A 19,896-nucleotide genomic window follows, 5' to 3' on the forward strand; every position below is an offset into this window, starting at 1 on the left:
GCCAGTTCGTGAATTAAAGAGGGAGAGGAAAAGCATTCAGTTGCTGAACTGAGAGAAGATGTCCAACATTCAGACCTCTTCTCTTTCAGGAGGAAAAAAATGGGTGGAAGCGGCCTGGCCAAGCCTCCTCAGAGAAAGGCTGGGTCTCCTTGTGGAAGCCCTCTTGCTGGGCAAAGGAAGAGGCACAAGTGATTTGGGCCCTTTGTCCTGGGAGCCTCGGAGAAAAAGAAGGGCCTTTCCCACCCGCCTTCCGCACCCTCTGCAGTTTCTCAGGCTGACTCACCCTCTCCTGTGTTCTCATCCAGTTGCCCTTCAATGTCCTCTGCATCAGTCTCGGCCATTGGGCTATGAACATTGTCTAGTGTGACATTATCCTGGTAGCCTTCGCCAACCATCTGGATGCTGGTTTCCTCATACTGGTTGTCCACAATAGAAAGGTGGATCAGCCCTTCGACTCGCTGGACCAAGCTGGGCTGGAAAATCACATCCAACTCAGCTGCCTCCCCACTGTGCAGCACCAAGGAGGCCGTGTGTGGTTTTCGGACTACAAAGATGCAAAGAGTGAGTGTGAGTGTTAAAAGCATGGAAAGAGTTCCCTTGCACTGTAGCAGAGACCTGTAGTGGCCCACAGACAGCTAGTGCTGCACTCTTACTCATCCCTCATCCCCTCCTTCCCAGCGCAGAAGGAGCTCTTGCCCCAGGCAGAGAGGCAGCTTTTACCTCCATCGCTGGGCTCGCACTCCTCGTTCTGAGAAGAGAGGTAAATGCACTGGGTGGTGGGCCTGGGCCTCAGGGTGAAGGCCCCACTCTCATCGGACACATCCAGGTACAACTGCGAGAGGGAACAATGAGGATAATAAATGCCCTGAAATGGAACCCATGACTTCCATAGAACTGAAATTTGGCAAACTTTATAAAACATTTCATGACATTAAATTGTCATAAAGCATTTTATGATCTAATACAAAATGTCATAAAATATTTTCTGTGCTGATGTTTGACTGTGCTGTACAGTTCAATGGGGGCTACTTTCAAGGCAGAAACATATTCTCTGAATGTATCCCTGAATTTTTAGGACCTTTTCCAGGGCATTAGAAGCCCTGCCACTGTTGAAGGCCTTGAGGAACCTGGTAAGGAAATATCTGACACAATGATATTGTCTAGCTCTCCTCATAGTTATTCAGCACCCACATTCTTTAGCAAAGAGTCTTGAGTCTCAGAAAGCTTTCCACAGCTCTGATTTCAATTGGCAGTATGTAGGCTACCTCAGGAACACTGGATTTCCCATCTGTCTTCCCTTGTCCTTTTATCCCCCCCTCCCCCAAATCTCAGCTGCCCTTGTTTTCTGATCCCTAGAAATAGGGCAACTCTCAGAGGGGTGGAAGCAAGTGAGCAGCACTAATAGCCCAGCAAGGAAAGATGGCAGAGAGAGCACTTTTTTGCCACAATGGCACTCTAAGCCTTCCCCCCTCAAGACCCCCTTCCCAGTCTATGATTGCTCTTCTGAGCACTGGCTGCTACCTGGACTAAAAGGCTGCCGCTATTCTTAAGAACAAGGGGGAGCACTTCCGTGTGACCTAAGAGGAGCTTTCTGAAGAGGAGGAGTGGGTTCCCCTTTTTATTGCGAAGAACAGGGCGCACAATGGTGATCTGAGGAAGGCTGCCATCTCCACTGACTTCAAAGGATAGAGCTCTTGATCTGGCAACCACACTGAAAGACAAGAGAAAGCGTTGTTCTTATGTGCAGATTAAGAAACATGCCCTCTTCAGCAGCCAATTGGGAATTACCTGGGCATTGCATCTACTGAAGCCTCAAAAATGCACTGGTAGTTTTGCATGGCCTGTGGTGAGAAGGTCAGGGTTGCAAAGGCATGCGAATGACTGGCGATGGACATGCGCACAGGATGGAGCTCAAAGGTGTCGCTGATTCGGGAAGTGGACTGAGGAAACATCCATAGAGCAAGCAGAACTTCAGGAATCACTCCAGAGAAAGCTCTGAGTACCCCACCCACCACCCCACCCATTACACGCTATGGAGTTTGGCTGCAGTATATTTCTAAGAGCTGTGGTGGTGCAGTGGTTAGAATGCAGTACCAGCTGACAACAGTTCGGCAGTTTAATCCTCACCAGCTCAAGGTTGACTCAGACTTCCATCCTTCTGAGGTGGGTAAAATGAGGACCCAGATTGTTGGGGGCAATATGCTAACTCTGTAAACCACTTAGAGGGGGCTAGAAAGCGCTGTGAAGCGGTATATAAGTCTAAGTGCTATTGCCATTTCTATTCTACTCAACCTGCCTGTAATGGGAATGGACAACCTCGTCTTTCTGCTTATTGTAAGAAAAGTCAGGAACAGGCCTCTCTAAATCAATGGCTCCCAGAGCATCTACCCCTTCGCAAGACAGGCGGGCAGGCGCAAGCACTCACCAAATTGCTACACGATTAATGTTCTTCCGAGCCTCCCATGAAATGGAATGGGACAATGTTACAAAACATGTCATGTAAACACTGTCCTCCTCTTACCTTGGCAGAAATGGGCTTTGTGATCATGACAACATCGCAGGGGATCCGGCCAGGGTTGCAGATCTTGAAGCGGGCTGTTGCCTGGTGCCCAACCAGGACATTGTTAAAGAGAAACTTGTTCTCATCTGTCACAAACACCCCTTCGCAGCCTATGGACTTCAGCACCTGGCTGAGGTTGCCACTGTTACAGATCCGATGCTCCTCGTAAATGATCCCTGGATTGTCAGTCACAAATCCTTGGGAAACCAACATGACAGCAACTGTCAGGGACTCTTTCCTCATCATATGCACAAGATCACAGGAACTGCAGGAGGCAATTTCAGCAAGGATCCTGGCAACTAATCAGCATTCCCCAACCCCTTCTTCTAACTTAAGCTGCCTGCTTTCAACCTGAGAGCTGCGAGGTTGACTTTTGCACTACCTTCAGGGGTGCTAGAGAGAGATTCTCCCTAGACTTGACGTTGCCTTGTCCTTCTCCTCCTCCCCCCTTCCTCCTCCCTGAGCGAGAATAGGAATAGGAATAGGAATAGGAATAGGAATAGGAATAGGAATAGGAATAGGAATAGAATAGAATAGAATAGAATAGAATAGAATAGAATAGAATAGAATAGAATAGAATAGAATCTGGAAGGGACCTTGGAGGTCTTCTAGTCCAGCCCCCTGCTCAAGCAGGAGAACCTATGCCATTTCAGATAAGTAACTGTTCAGTTTCTTCTTTAAAACCTCCAGTGAAGGAGCACCCACAATTTCTGAAGGCAAAGCTGTCCCACTAGTTATTTTTTTTTTTTTTAAATTTGATTTATATGCCGCCCTTCTCCGGAGACTCAGGGCGGCTTACAATGCGTTAAGCAATAAGTTAATTGTCCTCACTGTTAGGAAGTTTCTCTTTAATTCCAGGTTACTTCTCTCTTTGGTGAATTTGACATCCCTGAACTAGAAGACCACCAAGATCCCTTCCAGCTCTATTTCTATTATTTCTATTTCTATTTCAATTTCTATTATTTCTATTTCAATTTCTATTATTTCTATTTCAATTTCTATTTCTATTATTTCTATTTCTATTATTTCTATTTCAATTTCTATTATTTCAATTTCTATTATTTCAATTTCTATTATTTCAATTTCTATTCTAGATTCCCTACCACCCTGGGCCCCACCACACCTTATTTCCCAGAGGCCTTGGCTAGCCAGCAAGGACATTTATCTCATTAAACAGGAGACTAAGTTCCCAGCCCAGAGAACCTCATCCATTTCCTTGGGGGGTAATAGTGTCAAACTCATTCCAAGTTAAAAAGCCAGACCAATCCTCAAAGCATTCAGATGACATCCATCTTAGAGTGAATCTAAATGCTTTGAGATGGAGTGAGGTGAGAGGAACTTCTCTCACCTCTCTTGCAAGTTGTCTGGCCTTCAATAGCAGCAGCAGTCAAAAGCCCCCTGGGCTTCAGAAGGTCCAATGACCAGGCACTGTGGAATGGGCATAAGAAACCAAGACTGTGTTCGCTGAGCACAGTCCACCCATGTCTCCTGCTACATCTCCATCTGCCCATTACTACACTAATATTCATGCCTGCCCTCCTCCCTCAGGAGGCCAAGCCTCCATGAAGACCTGAGGTAGCCTTCTTCCATGCCAAGGTGCTAATGCCTTCATCAGAAATATTTTCAGAAATCTTTGTATGTTGGTAATCTCTCAGAAATGCACTTTAACCTTTCTTTTGACCATCTCTTTCTAAACCAGGCCTTCATCTAAGGGACAATTACATGTTTAATACCTCAGGTTGTTTCTCAGGAAAAATAAAACTTGATTTCCTGGTTCTGGTGTGTAGACCATGGTCTGTGTCCTCAGGCAGTGTAAGCCAGGAGCAAGATAGAAGGTCTATCTACCTGGGATGCAGGACTCTGCAACAAGAGTGTAGAGGATGCCTCCGGGACTGTCTTCAGGGTCTCGGTCTGTGATCTCAATGATCAGATATTCTTCACACTTCCCAGCAGGCTCAGCAAAGCAATCCACTGTGATGACCTGATGGCCTCCTGCAGCAATGTTTCCATATCCCGGAGACACAGTGAACATACCGGAAGAGAAGCGAGCCTGTGGAGAAGATATGGATTGCTTTCTCTTAAACAACTGCTGGTGATACCAGCTGTTCTCCAGCAAGAGAGGGAGATGCAAACAAACAAGTCTGCAAAGGAGCCCTGGAGATTCAGCAGTGGCAATTGTTTCCCAAGGGCCAGTGAAAACCGAGGAAAGTGAGACAGGGCAAAGTCTTTCCTTGATTCACAGAGAAGCACCCCAAGTGTGGGATCCATGCTGGGAAATCATCTTCCTATGGTCCTCCCCACTGGAGCTGCACCTTCTGGATCATATGTCCCTGGCCCTGTTTCCCTTGGACTTCCAGGGGCTTGAGGTTCTGGAGCAGCATGGAGAAAACTGGATGGGAGAATCCTGCCCCATGCCCATTTTCTCCAAATAAACATGAACGTTGCCTAATCAAGGCTGGCTGTTCGGGGTAGGGGTGGGGGTGGGAGATTCACCTGTTGGCATCACAGCGGGACAGCTATGGGATAGCAGAGCTCTGTGGAGCCCCGTAAAACCCAGCCGATACCTGCTTGCCAGGAGTCTCTACAGGGTCAAAGCCACTGAAGAAAGTGGCTGGTGAAGAAAGGAGGGACACTTCGTAGATCGCGAGGAAACAGCAATTTCCTTGCTTGATCCAAAGAAACCCTCCTGATCAGCAGCAGAGACGACGGCCATTTTGGCAAGACCGAAGCTGTGACAACTGAGACAAGAAGATTATGAGCTGGAGCGGTTTGTGAACAGAGGATTGGAACTGGTGAGACAACTTTCAACTTCTATATTAGAGATTGAAACCTAAATAAAAGAGTTCTTTTTAAAAAAGCCTCTCCAAAACGCTAAGAAAGAGGTGATTTATCACACGGAGAAAGATTATAGACCCAAAAGTGAAACTAACTTTTAACGGAAGACTATGAAGCTTTAAAATATAGGAAGTCCTTCTACAAGACTGGAACTTGTAGTAGTGTGAAAAGTGACTTAATTTGTGGATAACACTGTCTGATTACTGGAAGAAATCATATACGGAAAAAGGAATTTTGGTTTTTTTTCTCCGCAATCTTTTTGACAATCAGCTGTTCTATCCTCATTTTGTTTAATGCTGGAACTTAGAGCAGGATGCCACCTACTGGTGAAAGAAGATATTATACTAGTACATGGTGGGAAAATACCTTGGCAAGTGAGGATTGATTGATAACAGAAGAAAATCAAGGAGGAGGAGAAAGTCAAACAATACCTGGAAGGCCTCTTTATTTTGGTTCCATATCTACTGGTGTTTTGGCTGCTTGGAAGTATTTAGTGAACCTTTTGAAGATTTTTAAGGCAAGGTGGACTATAATTAACAAGAAACATCCTTGAAACTGAACAATTGATTCTGTGGATTAAAGAGATTTGGGGAACTCTGGTGGGCCAATCTGGATTATTAATACTATTTGATAGAACACTCTGCAAGGTGAAAGAAGAAAGGAGAAGGATTAAACAGGACTTAAAAATTTTAATAATTTTGAGGGTGCAAATTAAAAAAATTTAAGGACTATAAATTTTGGGGATTCTGAGGAACAGTCTCGGGACCAAGTAAACTTTATTAATACCTTGTTTTCCCCACAATAAGACATCCCCTGATAATAAGCCCAATCAAGCTTTTGAGTGCATGGCAATAAAGCCAAGCGGGCCTTTCAGGGTTCAAAAAATATAAGACAGAGACTTATTTTTGGGGAAACATGGTACTGGCATTTTTGGTGTTTCTGGGCAATTGGGATATTGGAATCTTGGTGGAATACTGAGTAATTTTTAGCCTATTAAATTATTACAAAATGTTTCAACAGGGGACAACAAATACAGTTCATAAAGAAATATTATTGATGTTTCAATGTATTCAGGAAGATATGACAAGGCATCATAAGGAGATGATGGAACTGATGTGAGACTAGAAAACCCCCAGCAAATGACAATAAAAGATGAACAAAAAACTCAGAAAATAGAAACCAGAAGGAGCTGAGGAAAGAATTGAGGAGATAAATTAAAAAAATGATACAAGCAGATAAAGATATGGAAGAGATAGTAATAATTCTTAAAACAGAACAGATAGATTACTCTTTAAGAGCTCAAAATATAGAAGAGAATAAAGAGAAAGTTCTCCCAAAAGTGATGAAAGAATTACAGATGGGTGCTCTAGAGATCTAACAGCAAGAGATAGGTGTTGAGGCAGATGAAATACTTAAGATTAAATAAGCGTTATGTAAGGAGATACAAGATCCCAAGGGAGAAACATGAAAGGTTTACCAAAAAGTCAATAAGAGTTCAAATTCTAAAAAGGGCAAGAGATGATGGATAGATATAGAATACTTCTTAATATGGTGGCTACTTTATTAAGAGTTAGAAAAAAGAGGTAGAAAGTAGAAATTGGGAAAATAGTATTATATATACTGATATATAATAGAAATATATTATAACTACAATGTATACACAAATGTTAGAAGTTGAAAGATTATGATAATGTATATCTAAATAATATTATTATTATTAGTATTGTGTATAAAGTATATCGACCCAGACAATACACTGCTCACTAAGCACTTATGGAGGTTAAAGAAAAAACTACAAATAAAATTATATATAAAAAAAGGCTGGCCGTCGGGGTGGGAGAAGTGGAAAGTAGAAGAAGCCATCCTTTGCCTACCTGCCCTATCAGGTTCATGTCTTTCTGCAAAGAATCTGCGTGTTTGCTTTGCCTGCCCGTGCTCATAAAAGCGTTCTGCCGGCTGATGTCTGTGTCACGGGAACGGGAACTTTTGATATTAGAGTTTCTGAAAGAGGAAGCATTACAAAATAGTCTCAGAGCACAGGCAGGTAAGGTTGCATGAGGATGCACAGTCCACTTTCTGAGAATGTGCTTTACAAGCCTTCGGGATCATACCCACACTCACCTTCCCAGGGCCACAATAGACCTCCCCAAAGGAATCAAAAGAGAGATCCCACACACATACTGGCCAAGTTGGGAGATCCCCAGGGGGTCTTTGTGGCGAATCTGAGCTCTGCTTCCACTTCCACATTTTACACTTCTGGGTTGTGGTAACTGTGAGAGTTCTCACAAGAACATTTGATGCATGTGTCCTTCCTTTGAAGTGCTAGTTCCTTACTCAAGGAAAGCGCAGACTGGCTGTGAGGGCTGCAGTTCCCTATTCTGCTCCCCAAAGTTTCTCATGGTAGAACAGTTGGAAAAAGTTAAATCGAGTAGTGGGCAACATGTTGATGACAGGCTAGCCATCAAACCCATCTGAGAGCATCTCTGAGGTCATCCACTGTCCTGATTGTAGACATGTAAATTCCTGATTGAAGTAAGGACCATTGTCCCCCAAGAAGATGGTCCAAAACAAGACTCCTGAACAGTCTTCCTGATGGCTTCCCCATTGGCTTTGCTTGTGGGAAGCCGGCAGAGAACTTCATAAATTGTGATTGTGTGACCGCATTGTTGCAATGGCTCTAAGTCCTTCCAGTTCAGGGTCATCATAACTTTGAATGGTTGCTGAACAAGTGGTTGTAAATACTAGATTGTACCACTGAAGAAACTTCAGGGTAGACACCAGGAGAAGTTTCCTGATGGTACCAAGTGTCATGCAGTGGAACAGGCTGTCACGTAAGTGTCTCATTATGTGGGAGATTCCCTTTTGCTGGAGGTCTTCAAAGGTCATCTATCAGATGATCTGGTAGATCCCAGTTGAATGAATTGACCATTAAGATCTCTTCCAAGGGTGTGATTAAAATTAAAATTTACAATTGGGTACCAACCTTTAGAACAGTTTCTGGGCCAGAACGGCTTCTGCTTCACTAGGATCACTTGGGCAGACAGCGATCCCTGAGTGCTGCCACATTTAGGAAAATTCTAAAGAAAATGAACCTTTTTGCCAGGCAAAAACATTTTCCTTCTTCCAGGTATTTCTATAGATTATATTGGTTTCATTTTCAAACACCTGCTCTACATGTGAATGTTTATCTCTTTCTTGTGCTATTTACATATTGCAATTTTTGTTATAAGAAAGTTTTAGTATTTTAAATAACTTTATAACCTGCTCTGAGAACTTTAATATAATAAATAAATTTCAAGAAACAAATGCACACATGAGCACATAGAAAGATGCGGCCGTGCTGAGAAGTGAAATTCTGCTGTTCTCATCTCTAAATATGTCTCTGTTCTATGGGCATCTGATTCCATGCACAGAACAAATCAGACTGACAGATCCCAGTGGCCCGATCCCCGAAGACGAAGCTCACCCTTTCCTTGCTGTAATCACAACATCACGGACTTGCTTGCAGATGGTGAACTTAAAGTCCAGGACCCCTTTGTTCTCGATGGTGAAGCTGCTGGCCTTCCGGGTGCCGTTCATCAGCGGCCCAAAGTTAATGACAGATGGAGGGACAATATTGTACTTGCTGAATAAGGACAGCACTGACAATCGGATAGGGATGGTGGCGATGGTCTCCCCCCCCTCACAGAGGGAAGGCTCAATCACCTAGAGCGAGCAGGAAAAGAGGCTCAGGCCGATGGCTGGCTCCCACCTTGTTGGCTCTAATGCTAGCTGAGCAGCCTTCTTTCCACCCAGTTACACCCAGGGGTCTTACATGGCACTGCAGAACAGGCTTGTCCTCAATTTTCACTTCCTTCTTCGAATGAAAGACAATCTGGACCTGTGTAGGACGGTCATTGGGACTCAGATTCCCCTTCTGGGGCTGGATGGTGAACAGCTGACCCAGGTTAGACATCCCATATTCTGTGGATTCAATAACCAAGCTGGGGAAGAAGAACACAATCCTAAATATCCACAATCTCTTGCATCTGTTTCTTTGTGGTGTGGGTCTCATCATCTCAATTGCCCATCCACCCACCCATCCAATCACAATTTCTTAGTCTGAGAGTTAGACTTTGCGGAAGAGCTTTGCGGAAGCCAGTGTGCCTCTCCAACCAACAAGCAGCCCACTGTGGCAATTACAGATTAAAAGCATGCATGTACACATTTCAAAATTAAAAAAGGCCTCAAATAATAACATTTAAATAAAATGTGAACAATGCAGACTTTATTGAACAAAAAGGGTGTGCGGGATTTGGAGTGTTGGAATTGTAGGACAAAAGTGTGAGTGAGGTGAACTCGAATGACTAATCTTTGAGGCTTTCATTGAGCTTTAATTAATGATATTGAAGCAGGGAGCAAAGGCAGAACAAAGGGAATCCTCTGAAGAGCAGGGCTTACCTGAAAGCAATCTCATATTTGCCTTTGTTCTTCATTGATAACATCTGCTTCGCTTCGTCCATAACTCTGACAATCCCAAATTCCAAACCACCATTTGTTCCTGTAGGGCCACAAACAGAAAAGAAGGCATGAAGCTGAGGAAAATGCTCAAAACTGTCAGCCTGTGGGACTCATTGGCGCTATGTTCTATTACTATTCTGAACCCTCCTGACTTTGGAGAGGGCTATTTCCACCTGAATGGGAGACTGGTACATGGCTGCATCCCGTCGGCTGAGGGGGCTAGACATTTGCCTGACCACTGTGAGAGGGTGGCCAGGTGTCAGAGCCCCTGGGGGCTGAACCGGGAGGCTTTCTACATATATGCACTTTACCAGTGAGGGGACTTTACCATCGGTTTTTACCATCGGACAAACCGCCGTGAGAGGGCGATTTTTGGACCTGACCCCCGGACGCTGTCTATATGCATCGGTTCATTGCTACCACCTCACCACAAGAGGGGGCTGTCCAGCTGACCTAACCACCATGAGAGGGTGGTTGGATCTATTTCCCCCTTGAAACTGTGGTCGTCTTGGCTTTGGACTATGTCCTCTGTTGTGAGGGGACAGGGGACTTGGTCCTGCGAATATGTCTCTGAGATCCCCCATTCCTTTGTCTTCTCCTCGGTCCTTTATATACACCCTCAGGATATGGTCGTGTCACCCATTATGATCAATGTACTCAGCAGCGGAGCTTCTTGGTCTGCGAGACTCCCCCCTCTCGCAGGCTTGGCCCTCCATTCTATCGAGGGCCTACCTCGATCATCATCGAGGGAGCCCCGAGAGGTGGCATGCCGCAAAGAGGGGGCTGCGGGGTTTTTTAAAATTGTCCTTGTCTAAACTCTTAAGGGGTTCGGGGAGGGGGGAGGGGGGTGGGATTGGAATTAGGGTTGTGGGTTTGGGGGATAACCCACTAGGGGGAGAGTTGGGCTTGGCCAGGATGTTCGGCGGGGGGGGATCTGGAGGGGGTCGAGCTGGTCCAGACTGTGTTTTTACCATCGGTACTGTGTGTGGGAGAGGTAGATATGGCGGGAGCAGGGGGCCATATCATGTTAAGGGAGCACGCACCCGCTGTCTTCAAGCGGTAGGGTGCTCCGGCCCCCAAGGCTCCACCCGTTCTCCAGGTAGTACAGACCTTCAGGGCCCGGGCCTTCGCCTGATGCTGTGCAACGCCAGGTCCGTAGTAAATAAAGCCCCCCTCATCTGTGATCTTGTTTACGAGGGGGGAGCAGACCTGGCGGGTATCACGGAGACCTGGTTGGGCCCAGAGGGAGGGGTCCCTCTGGTAGAAATGTGCCCACCAGGTTTCCACGCATTCCATCAGCCAAGGTCACAGGGGAGGGGCGGGGGAGTAGCGGTTATTATTAGAGAAGGCCTTAGGCCGAGGGAGACCACTGTACCTCAGACAGCTGGTTATGAGTCCCTCCTTGTGAAGTGGTTCAGATGGGTTTGCTGATCACGTACCTGGCTCCCTGCCACATGGTGGCAGCCCTGCCCGAGCTACTCAACGTTATTGCCGCGGTGGCGGTTGATACCCCCAGACTTATGGTCATGGGGGATTTCAACCTGCCATCCGTGGGTGAGGCGTCTGAGGTGGCTCGGGAGTTCATGGCTTCCATGACGGCCATGGACCTGACCCAACTAATTCATGGCCCTACGCACACTGGGGGAAACACACTGGACTTGGTTTTTGTCTCTGGACAGTGGTTGAGTGATCTCGAGATAGGGGATATAGTCATCGAGCCCTTGTCATGGTCGGATCACTCGCTCCTTCGCCTTGACCTTCGAACCGCGGCACCCCGCTGCAGGGAGGCGGAACTGATAAGATGGAACCGCCCCAGGCGCCTGATGGAACCTGATAGGTTCCAGATGGAGCTTGGGCCAATCCCGGAGGTTCTGGCTCACGCCTCATCTGGGGACCTAGTGGCCGCCTGGGATAGGGCGGCTGCTGGAGCCCTGGACCGAGTCGTGCCTTTGCGGCCTCTGACCTGGCGCCGATCTCGCCTGGCTCCTTGGTTTACCGAGGAGCTGAGGGAGATGAAGCGCCGGAAAAGACGCCTAGAGAGCTGTTGGAGGGCTAGTCTTTCTGAATCTGACCGAACACTGGTAAGATCTCATATTAGGAGTTACCTAGTGGCGATAAAAGCAGCAAAATGTACCCATTTTACTGCTCTTATTGCGTCATCAGATAATCGCCCGGCCGCCCTGTTTAGGGTGACCCGCTCCCTGCTCCACCAGGAAGCGCAGGAGGACCCCTTGTAGGGAAGAGCTGAGGATTTTGTTCAGTATCTGCATGACAAAATCACTCAGATTCGGGCAGGTCTGGACTCTGACTGGATAGATCCAGCGAGGGTGACGGAGGCAGGTCTTGAGACTGTTATCTGGGATGAGTTTGATCCTGTGACCCCAAATGATGTAGAAAGGATTCTGGGTAGATTGAACGCGACCACATGTTTGTTGGACCCGTGCCCCTCCTGGTTAGTGCTGGCTTCCCGGGAGGTGACGCGAGGCTGGCTCCAGGGGATTATAAATGCTTCGTTGGGTGAGGGTGTCTTCCCCGCCGCCCTGAAAGAGGCGGTGGTAAGGCCCCTCCTCAAGAAGCCTTCCCTGGACCCGGCAGTATTGGCTAATTATCATCCAGTCTCCAACCTTTGCTTCGTTGCGAAGGTTGTTGAGAGTGTGGTTGCGCGACAGCTTCCCCAGTACCTGGATGAAGCGTCGTATCTAGATCCATTCCAGTCGGGCTTCAGGCCTGGGTACAGCACGGAAACGGCATTGGTCGCGTTGGTTGATGATCTCTGGAGGGCTCGGGACAGGGGTTGTTCCTCTGTCCTGGTCCTGTTAGACCTCTCAGCGGCTTTTGATACCATCGACCATGGTATCATGCTGCACCGGCTGGAAGGGTTGGGGGTGGGAGGCACCGTTTTATGGTGGTTCTCCTCCTTTCTCTCTGACCGGTCACAGTCTGTGTTGACAGGGGGGCAGAGATCGACCCCGAAGCCCCTTATATGTGGGGTGCCGCAGGGATCAGTTCTCTCGCCCCTTTTGTTCAACATTTATGTAAAGCCGCTGGGCGAGATCATCCGTGGTTTCGGGGTGAAGTACCATCTGTACGCTGACGACACCCAGCTGTACATCTCCACCCCGGACCACCCCAACGATGCCCTTGAAGTGATGTCCCAGTGCCTGGAGGCCGTATGGATCTGGATGGGGAGAAACGGGCTCAGGCTCAACCCATCCAAGACCGAGTGGCTGTGGTTTCCGACGTCCCGATATAGTCAGCTGGCGCCATCGCTGGCTATTGGGGGCGAATCATTGGCCCCCACGGAAAGGGCTCATAACTTGGGCATCCTCCTGGATTCACGGCTGTCTTTAGAAGAGCACTTGACGGCCATGACCGGGAGGATTTTTCATCAGGTTCGCCTGATTCGCCAGTTGCGTCCCTTTCTAGATCAGGACTCCTTACGCACAGTCACTCATGCCCTCGTCACCTCTCGTCTGGACTATTGTAACACTCTCTACATGGGGCTCCCCTTGAGGTGCACCCGGATGCTCCAACTGGCGCAGAGTGCACGGTCCCGTAAGTAACCAGGTCCTAAGCCATGGAGCGCTTTAAAGGTGGTAACCAAAACCGTGAAGCGCACCCAGAAGACCACTGGGAGCCAGTGCAGCTCGTGCAGGAGGGGGGTCACATGGGAGCGCCACGTCGCTCCCGTCACCACCCGCGTGGCCGCATTCTGGACCAGTTGGAGCCTCCGGGTGCTCCTCAAGGGGAACCCCATGTAGAAAGCATTGCAATAGTCCAGGCGTGAGGTGACAAGGGCGTGAGTGACCGTGCGTAACGAGTCCCAATCCAGAAAGGGACACAACTGGCGAATCAGGCGAACCTGATAAAAAGTCCTCCTGGCCACGGCCGCCATATGCTCTTCTAAAGACAGCCGTGAATCCAGGAGGACGCCCAAGTTGCGAACCCCATCTGTGGGGGCCAACGACTCGCCCCCAATAGTCAGTGATGGCGCCAACTGACTATATCGGGACGTCGGAAACCACAGCCACTCGGTCTTGGATGGGTTGAGTCTGAGTCTGTTCCTCCCCATCCAGATCCGTACGGCCTCCAGGCACCGGGACATCACCTCAAGGGCATCATTGGGGTGATCTAGGGTGGAGATGTACAGCTGGGTGTCATCAGCGTACTGATGGTACTTCACCCCAAAACCACGGATGATCTTGCCCAGCGGCTTCACATAAATATTGAACAGAAGGGGCGAGAGGACCGATCTTTGCGGCACCGCACATACAAGGGGCCTCGGGGTCGACCTCTGCCCCCCTGTCAACACAGACTGCGACCGGTGGAGAGAAAGGAGGAGAACCACTGTAAAACAGTGCCCCCCACCCCCAACCCTTCCAACTGGTGCAGCATGATACCATGGTCGATGGTATCAAAAGCCGCTGAGAGGTCTAATAGGACCAGGACAGAGAAGCAACACCTGTCCCGAGCCCTCCAGAGATCATCAACCAATGCGACCAATGCCGTCTCTGTGCTTGGTAGTAGGCGGTCCCGCAAGTACCCAGGTCCTAAGCCATGGAGCGCTTTAAAGGTGGTAACCAAAACCTTGAAGCGCACCCGGAAGACCACCGGGAGCCAGTGCAGCTCGCGCAGGAGAGGTGTTACATGGGAACGCCATGTCGTTCCCATTACCACCCGCGCGGCCGCACTCTGCGCCAGTTGGAGCCTCCGGGTGCTCCTCAAGGGGAGCCCCATGTAGAGAGCGTTGCAATAGTCCAGGCGGGAGGTGACAAGGGCATGAGTGACCGTGCGTAACGAGTCCCAATCCAGAAAGGGACGCAACTGGCGAATCAGGCAAACCTGATGAAAAATCCTCCCGGTCACGGCCGTCAAGTGCTCTTCTAAAGACAGCCGTGAATCCAGAAGGACGTCCAAGTTGCGCGCCCTCTCCGTGGGGGCCAATGATCTTACCAGTGTCCGGTCGGATTCAGAACGACTAGCCCTCCAACTGCTCTCTAGGCATCTTTTCTGGCGCTTCATCTCCCTCAGCTCCTCAGTATACCAAGGAGCCAGGTGAGACCGGCGCCAGGTCAGAGGCCGCAAAGGCACGACTCGGTCCAAAGCCCCAGCAGCCGCCCTATCCCAGGCGGCTACTAAGTCCTCAGCCGAGTCGTGTGCCAGAACCTCAGGAAATGGCCCAATCTCCATCTGGAACCTATCAGGATCCATCAGGCACCTGGGGCGGAACCACCTGGTCGGTTCCGCCTCCCTGCACCGGGGTGTGGCGATTCGAAGGTCCAGGCAAAGGAGGGAGTGATCTGACCATGACAAGGGTTCAATCGCTATATCCCCTATCTCAAGACCACTCAACCACTGTCCAGAGACAAAAACCAGGTCCAGTGTGTGTCCCCCCATGTGAGTAGGGCCATAAATTAACTGGGTCAGGTCCATGGCCGTCATGGAAGCTATGAACTCCCGAGCCACCCCGGACGTCTCGCCGACTGATGGCAGGTTAAAATCCCCCATGACCATAAGCGGGGTGTCAACCGCCACCGCGGCTATAACGTCGAGGAGCTCGGGCAGGGCTGCTGCCACGTGGCAGGGAGCCAGGTATGTGACTAGCAAGCACAACTGCACCCTATGACCCCACTTCACAAGGAGGGACTCACATCCAGCTGTCTGAGGAACAGTGGCCTCCCTCGGTCTAAGACCCTCGTTAATGACAACCGCCACCCCCCCGCCCCTCCCGTGACCTTGGCTGATGGAATGCGTGGAAACTGGGTGGGCACATATCAACAAGGGGGGCTCCCCCCTCCTGGCCCAACCAGGTCTCCGTAATACCCACCAGGTCCGCACCCCCCTCCTGAATAAGGTCACAAATGAGGGGGGCTTTATTTACCACAGACCTGGCATTGCAGAGCATCAGCCAAAGGCCTGGGGCCTGAGGGTCCGTACAACCTGGGGAACGAGAAGAGCTTTGGGGGCCGGAGCGTGCCACCGCTTGCAACCAGCGAGGACGCACTCCCACCAAATGATGTGGCCCCCTGCTCCCGCCATATCTGCCCCTCCCACCTACAGTATCGATGTCATGGCCATCTGCATCATAAGCTCTAACCCCCTCCTTGACCCCTGAGTCCACACCTCCCATGCCGCGCCCCTCAGCTGGCCCAGATACCCTCCCCCGCGGATTTTCCCCCAAACCCACGTAACCTACCCCCCTCCCAGAATCCCTTAAAATCTTATTAAAAAATTTCCCTAAAAAACCCCATAACCCTCTTTTTGCTGTATGCCATCTCTCCGGACTCCAAAGTCCGTCATCGAGATAGGCCCTCGATAGAGCAGAGGGCCAAGCCTGCGAGAGGGGGGAATCTCGCAGTTTGAGGAGTTCTCCCAACAAGTACATTTTGTAACTAGATAGTCCATAGCTGGTGGGCATGTCCTAGCTATCCAGGGTCCCGTGGAGAGAGTATCAATCAGAGGTACAAGTCATTTTAGTCCCACTGACCTCTCACATCAGTGGTAGAAAACTTAAGCCATTTTGAACTCAGATGTAAACATTGGTCACCCTCTCACAGCAACCAAGACCATGCCCTCCGCCGTGCCCTCAAGACCCTGATGTTCCAACAGGCAGGGCTAAACATACGAACATGTGAATGATTTTTAAAATGTTATCTAATTCTGGGTTTTATTTAATTGACCAAACTAAGTAATAATTTTAATTAGCAATTTTATAATGTTTGTGTGTCTGTATTTTTCTTGACTGTACACCGCCTTGAGTCCTACGGGAGAAAGGCGGTATAGAAATATAATAAATAAATAAATAAATAAAACAAACCAGATATAAGGGAGAGGAAACAGCAGCCTTAGTCCGGTTCTTTCAATGTTGTACCTAGGCACAAATGGAATAGCCAATCCTTGGGTTCAGAGACACGGATAGTCTGTGGGAAATATGTAGTAGGCAAATCCAGGGAGACTCAGATGATATAAAAGTAGGGAAACTCTCATCCTGACACACAGGAAACAACAAACCTGGATAGCAAATGATCACAAAAGGCTGAATATCCGGCCACAAAAGGGGCACGGGAGACGAAAATACAGGAGAGAGGGGAGATGGAGTAAGGCAGTGACATACCAGAGCAAAGCCACCATGGTAGACACCACAGTCCCCTTCCCATCTCCTTAGCCACCTTCAGGTCTTCCATGCATAAAGTACCTCTGGTTTAACCCCCCCCATTGAAAAAAGAGGGGGGAGGCCTCTGGCAGACAGTCCAGGGCTGGCCCAACAATGAATGGGTCAGCATCCCTCCGTCGCCCAGGAGTTTCCGCTGAAAATAATCAGGCAGGTCCCTGCTCTCCCGCTTGTGGCCTCTTTGGTCTCCCCGCCACTCCCACTACCGCCACCGGTAACCACCATTTCGGGCACCGTCGTCACTGCCACCATCACCATCGGCCTCCTCCGCACCGCCCACTGCTGGCCTCCGCAGGAAGCTCCTGTCGTCACCAGGGTCCAACAGAGTCTCGCCAAGGGTGCCAAATGGCCATCGCCGCCGCGCACCACCATCCCTCTGGCAGCCTCCAACGGATGCAGGGTCGGCTGTCATGGAGCTCCAGGCTTATCTCGCCATCTTACACCCCGCCAGCACTGCCCGTCTCACTTCAAGCTGTTCCGGAGACCCAAGCCATAAACTGCTCTCCCAAAAGATCTTCCGGAGCCATAATGCTCCCAACGAATCGGCGAATCAGCCCTCTCACCACACCATGGGCCATAGGTGGACAGTCTGGCCCTAAGGACCCCCTAACCGCCAGGGCATCACCCCGGCAAAACCGGAGCTCCGTCGGGAGTTGCCATCTTGGGCATGCGCAAAGACCTTATGATTAATTAAATTAAATTAAATTAAATTTCCCCTCCTTTTCTTCCTCTCTTCTCCCCTCCTATCTATCCTGCTACTCCTCTTTCCATTCTCTCTCCATTGTTGTATTCATTTTCAATTCAATATTTTCCAAAATGGTATCCGAGCAATCCTGATTTTCTATTTATATTTACTTTCTTTTCAGTTTCTTTTCTATTTTACTGATTTCACATATATCATCATAAATGTACATATATATAATAACATTTTTCCTTCCCCCCCCCACTTCCTCTTTTTCCATTTACACAGGTGTCATCTGGGTTTCTATTTCTTTTTTGTCTTCTCTCTCATTTACTTATACCTTATCTAATTTATTAATCTATAATCTTTTATTCATATTTCTTTTCTAGCCATGCATAAAATCGTCCCCATGTCTTGAAATACACTGATTCCTCTTTATCTTTTATTCTTAATGTTAACCTATTCATTTCTGCACATTCTAAAATCTTCTTCATTACCTCTCCTTCTGACAGGATTTTTTCTGCCTTTCACTTTTGTGCAAACACAATTCTTGCTGCTGTTATTATATGAATAATCAAATAAGTATCTTCTTTGCTATATTTCTCTGGTAATATACCCAATAAAAATAACTCTGGTTTTAATTCTATGTGCTGGCGTAACATTTCCTCTAACCATGCCTGTATTCTAACCTAATAGTTTTTTTGCTTCTGTACATGACCACCACATATGATAATATGATCCCGGCAATTGAAAACATTTCCAGCATTTAGCTGATTTATCCTTAAACATTTTTGTTAATCTTTCTCGTGACATATGCCATCTATAAAACATTTTATATAGGTTTTCTTTCTTTTTTTTTAAATGCTTTATTGAATTTTTCAAAATAAAAAGAAAATATACAATCTCTATCTCCTTTCGGAGGTACAGTGTTTATACAATTTAGTGAAACATATGTTAAATGAGCTTCATCCTTAGCTATACACTATTCTATACAATATACAATATAAATACAATACAATATAACTTAAATTCAAGTACAAAACAGGTCATATCCTAAAGTCATGTTTTTATCTTGTTCTTCAACCAATTATACCAGTTTCCCCATACGTCATAGTATTTAGAATTGTCCTCATTATTTAACTCACTCGTCAGTTTCGCCATTTCTGCGCACTCTAGGATTTTATTTATTAGGATTTCTTCTGAGGGTACAGATTTATTTTTCCAGCATTTTGCAAAGGCTAGTCTAGCCGCGGTTGTGATCTGAATTGTAAGTTGGGTTTTGTTGTTGTTAAGGCCATCATCAGTTATGCCCAAGAGGAACAGTTCTGGAGCTAGGACTACCTCCTGTCCCGTTATTTCACAGAGCCAGTGTCGGATTTGGGACCAGTACTTTTTGGTCTCTGGACAAGTCCACCATAGATGATAGAAGGTGCCGACCATTTTTCCACATTTCCAACGTGTGACTGAGAGATTTGGAAACATTTTCGCTAACCTAGCTGGGGCTAGGTACCACCTGTGTAGCATTTTATAGTGGTTTTCTCTAAATGTTGATGATTTCATTATTTTGTAATTCCTATTCCAGGCTATCTTCCAATCGTTAAAATTTAGTCTATATCCCAGGTTTTTTCCCCAGATATTTAGTTGATTTTTTGCTATGTTCTCTGCCCTATCCTCATCTAATAGAAAGTTGTAAATTTTTGTTAACATTTTCTTATCTATTCCCCAGATAATTTTATCAAAATTTTCATGTTTAGCTTCTATCCCAAATTTGTCTCTATCTTTTTGGAATCTTGATTTAATCTGAAAATAGTTCCACCAATCCAAGTTAAAACCCTGGTCCCTCAATAAATCCAGCGATTTAAGTTTCCCTTCTTCATCCAGGATGTCCTTGTATGTGCCCAATTTATAATCATCTCTCCTGTTTGGAGCCACCAACGCTTCCATAATGGAAAGCCAGTTGGGTACCTTAGTGTAAATCCTCTGTCTAATTTCCTCCCACGTGCGAATAAGAGTCTCCCTGATTTTGTGTTTATGGAAATAGGATTTTTTCTTGTTCTTTATATCCCAGAGGTAGGAGTGCCATCCTTCTAGAAGGTCGTGTCCTTCTAAAGTCAGGATTCTCCTATCTTGTAACTTGATCCACTCCTT

At 47.5% G+C, this 19,896-nt stretch overlaps 1 protein-coding gene across 6 annotated transcripts in view; it reads right to left on the reverse strand.

The window, feature by feature from the left end:
* HYDIN (HYDIN axonemal central pair apparatus protein) overlaps nt 1–19,896 on the reverse strand; it is a 416,706-nt gene that overhangs the window by 45,602 nt on the left and 351,208 nt on the right. For all 6 annotated transcript variants that reach the window (XM_087877179.1, XM_087877178.1, XM_034425679.3 and 3 more), the window contains 10 exons: nt 9,836–9,935; nt 9,210–9,378; nt 8,862–9,100; nt 7,270–7,396; nt 4,406–4,610; nt 2,522–2,757; nt 1,789–1,940; nt 1,522–1,711; nt 721–832; nt 284–544 (listed from right to left, as the gene is read on the reverse strand). In XM_087877179.1, coding sequence (XP_087733305.1) covers nt 284–544; nt 721–832; nt 1,522–1,711; nt 1,789–1,940; nt 2,522–2,757; nt 4,406–4,610; nt 7,270–7,396; nt 8,862–9,100; nt 9,210–9,378; nt 9,836–9,935 — 1,791 coding nt within the window. The remainder of the gene's footprint in view (nt 1–283; nt 545–720; nt 833–1,521; nt 1,712–1,788; nt 1,941–2,521; nt 2,758–4,405; nt 4,611–7,269; nt 7,397–8,861; nt 9,101–9,209; nt 9,379–9,835; nt 9,936–19,896) is intronic.

This window comes from Pantherophis guttatus, chromosome 11, assembly GCF_059756535.1.
Source record: "Pantherophis guttatus breed Tessera chromosome 11, ASM5975653v1, whole genome shotgun sequence".
Classification (NCBI taxonomy): Eukaryota; Metazoa; Chordata; class Lepidosauria; order Squamata; family Colubridae; genus Pantherophis; species Pantherophis guttatus.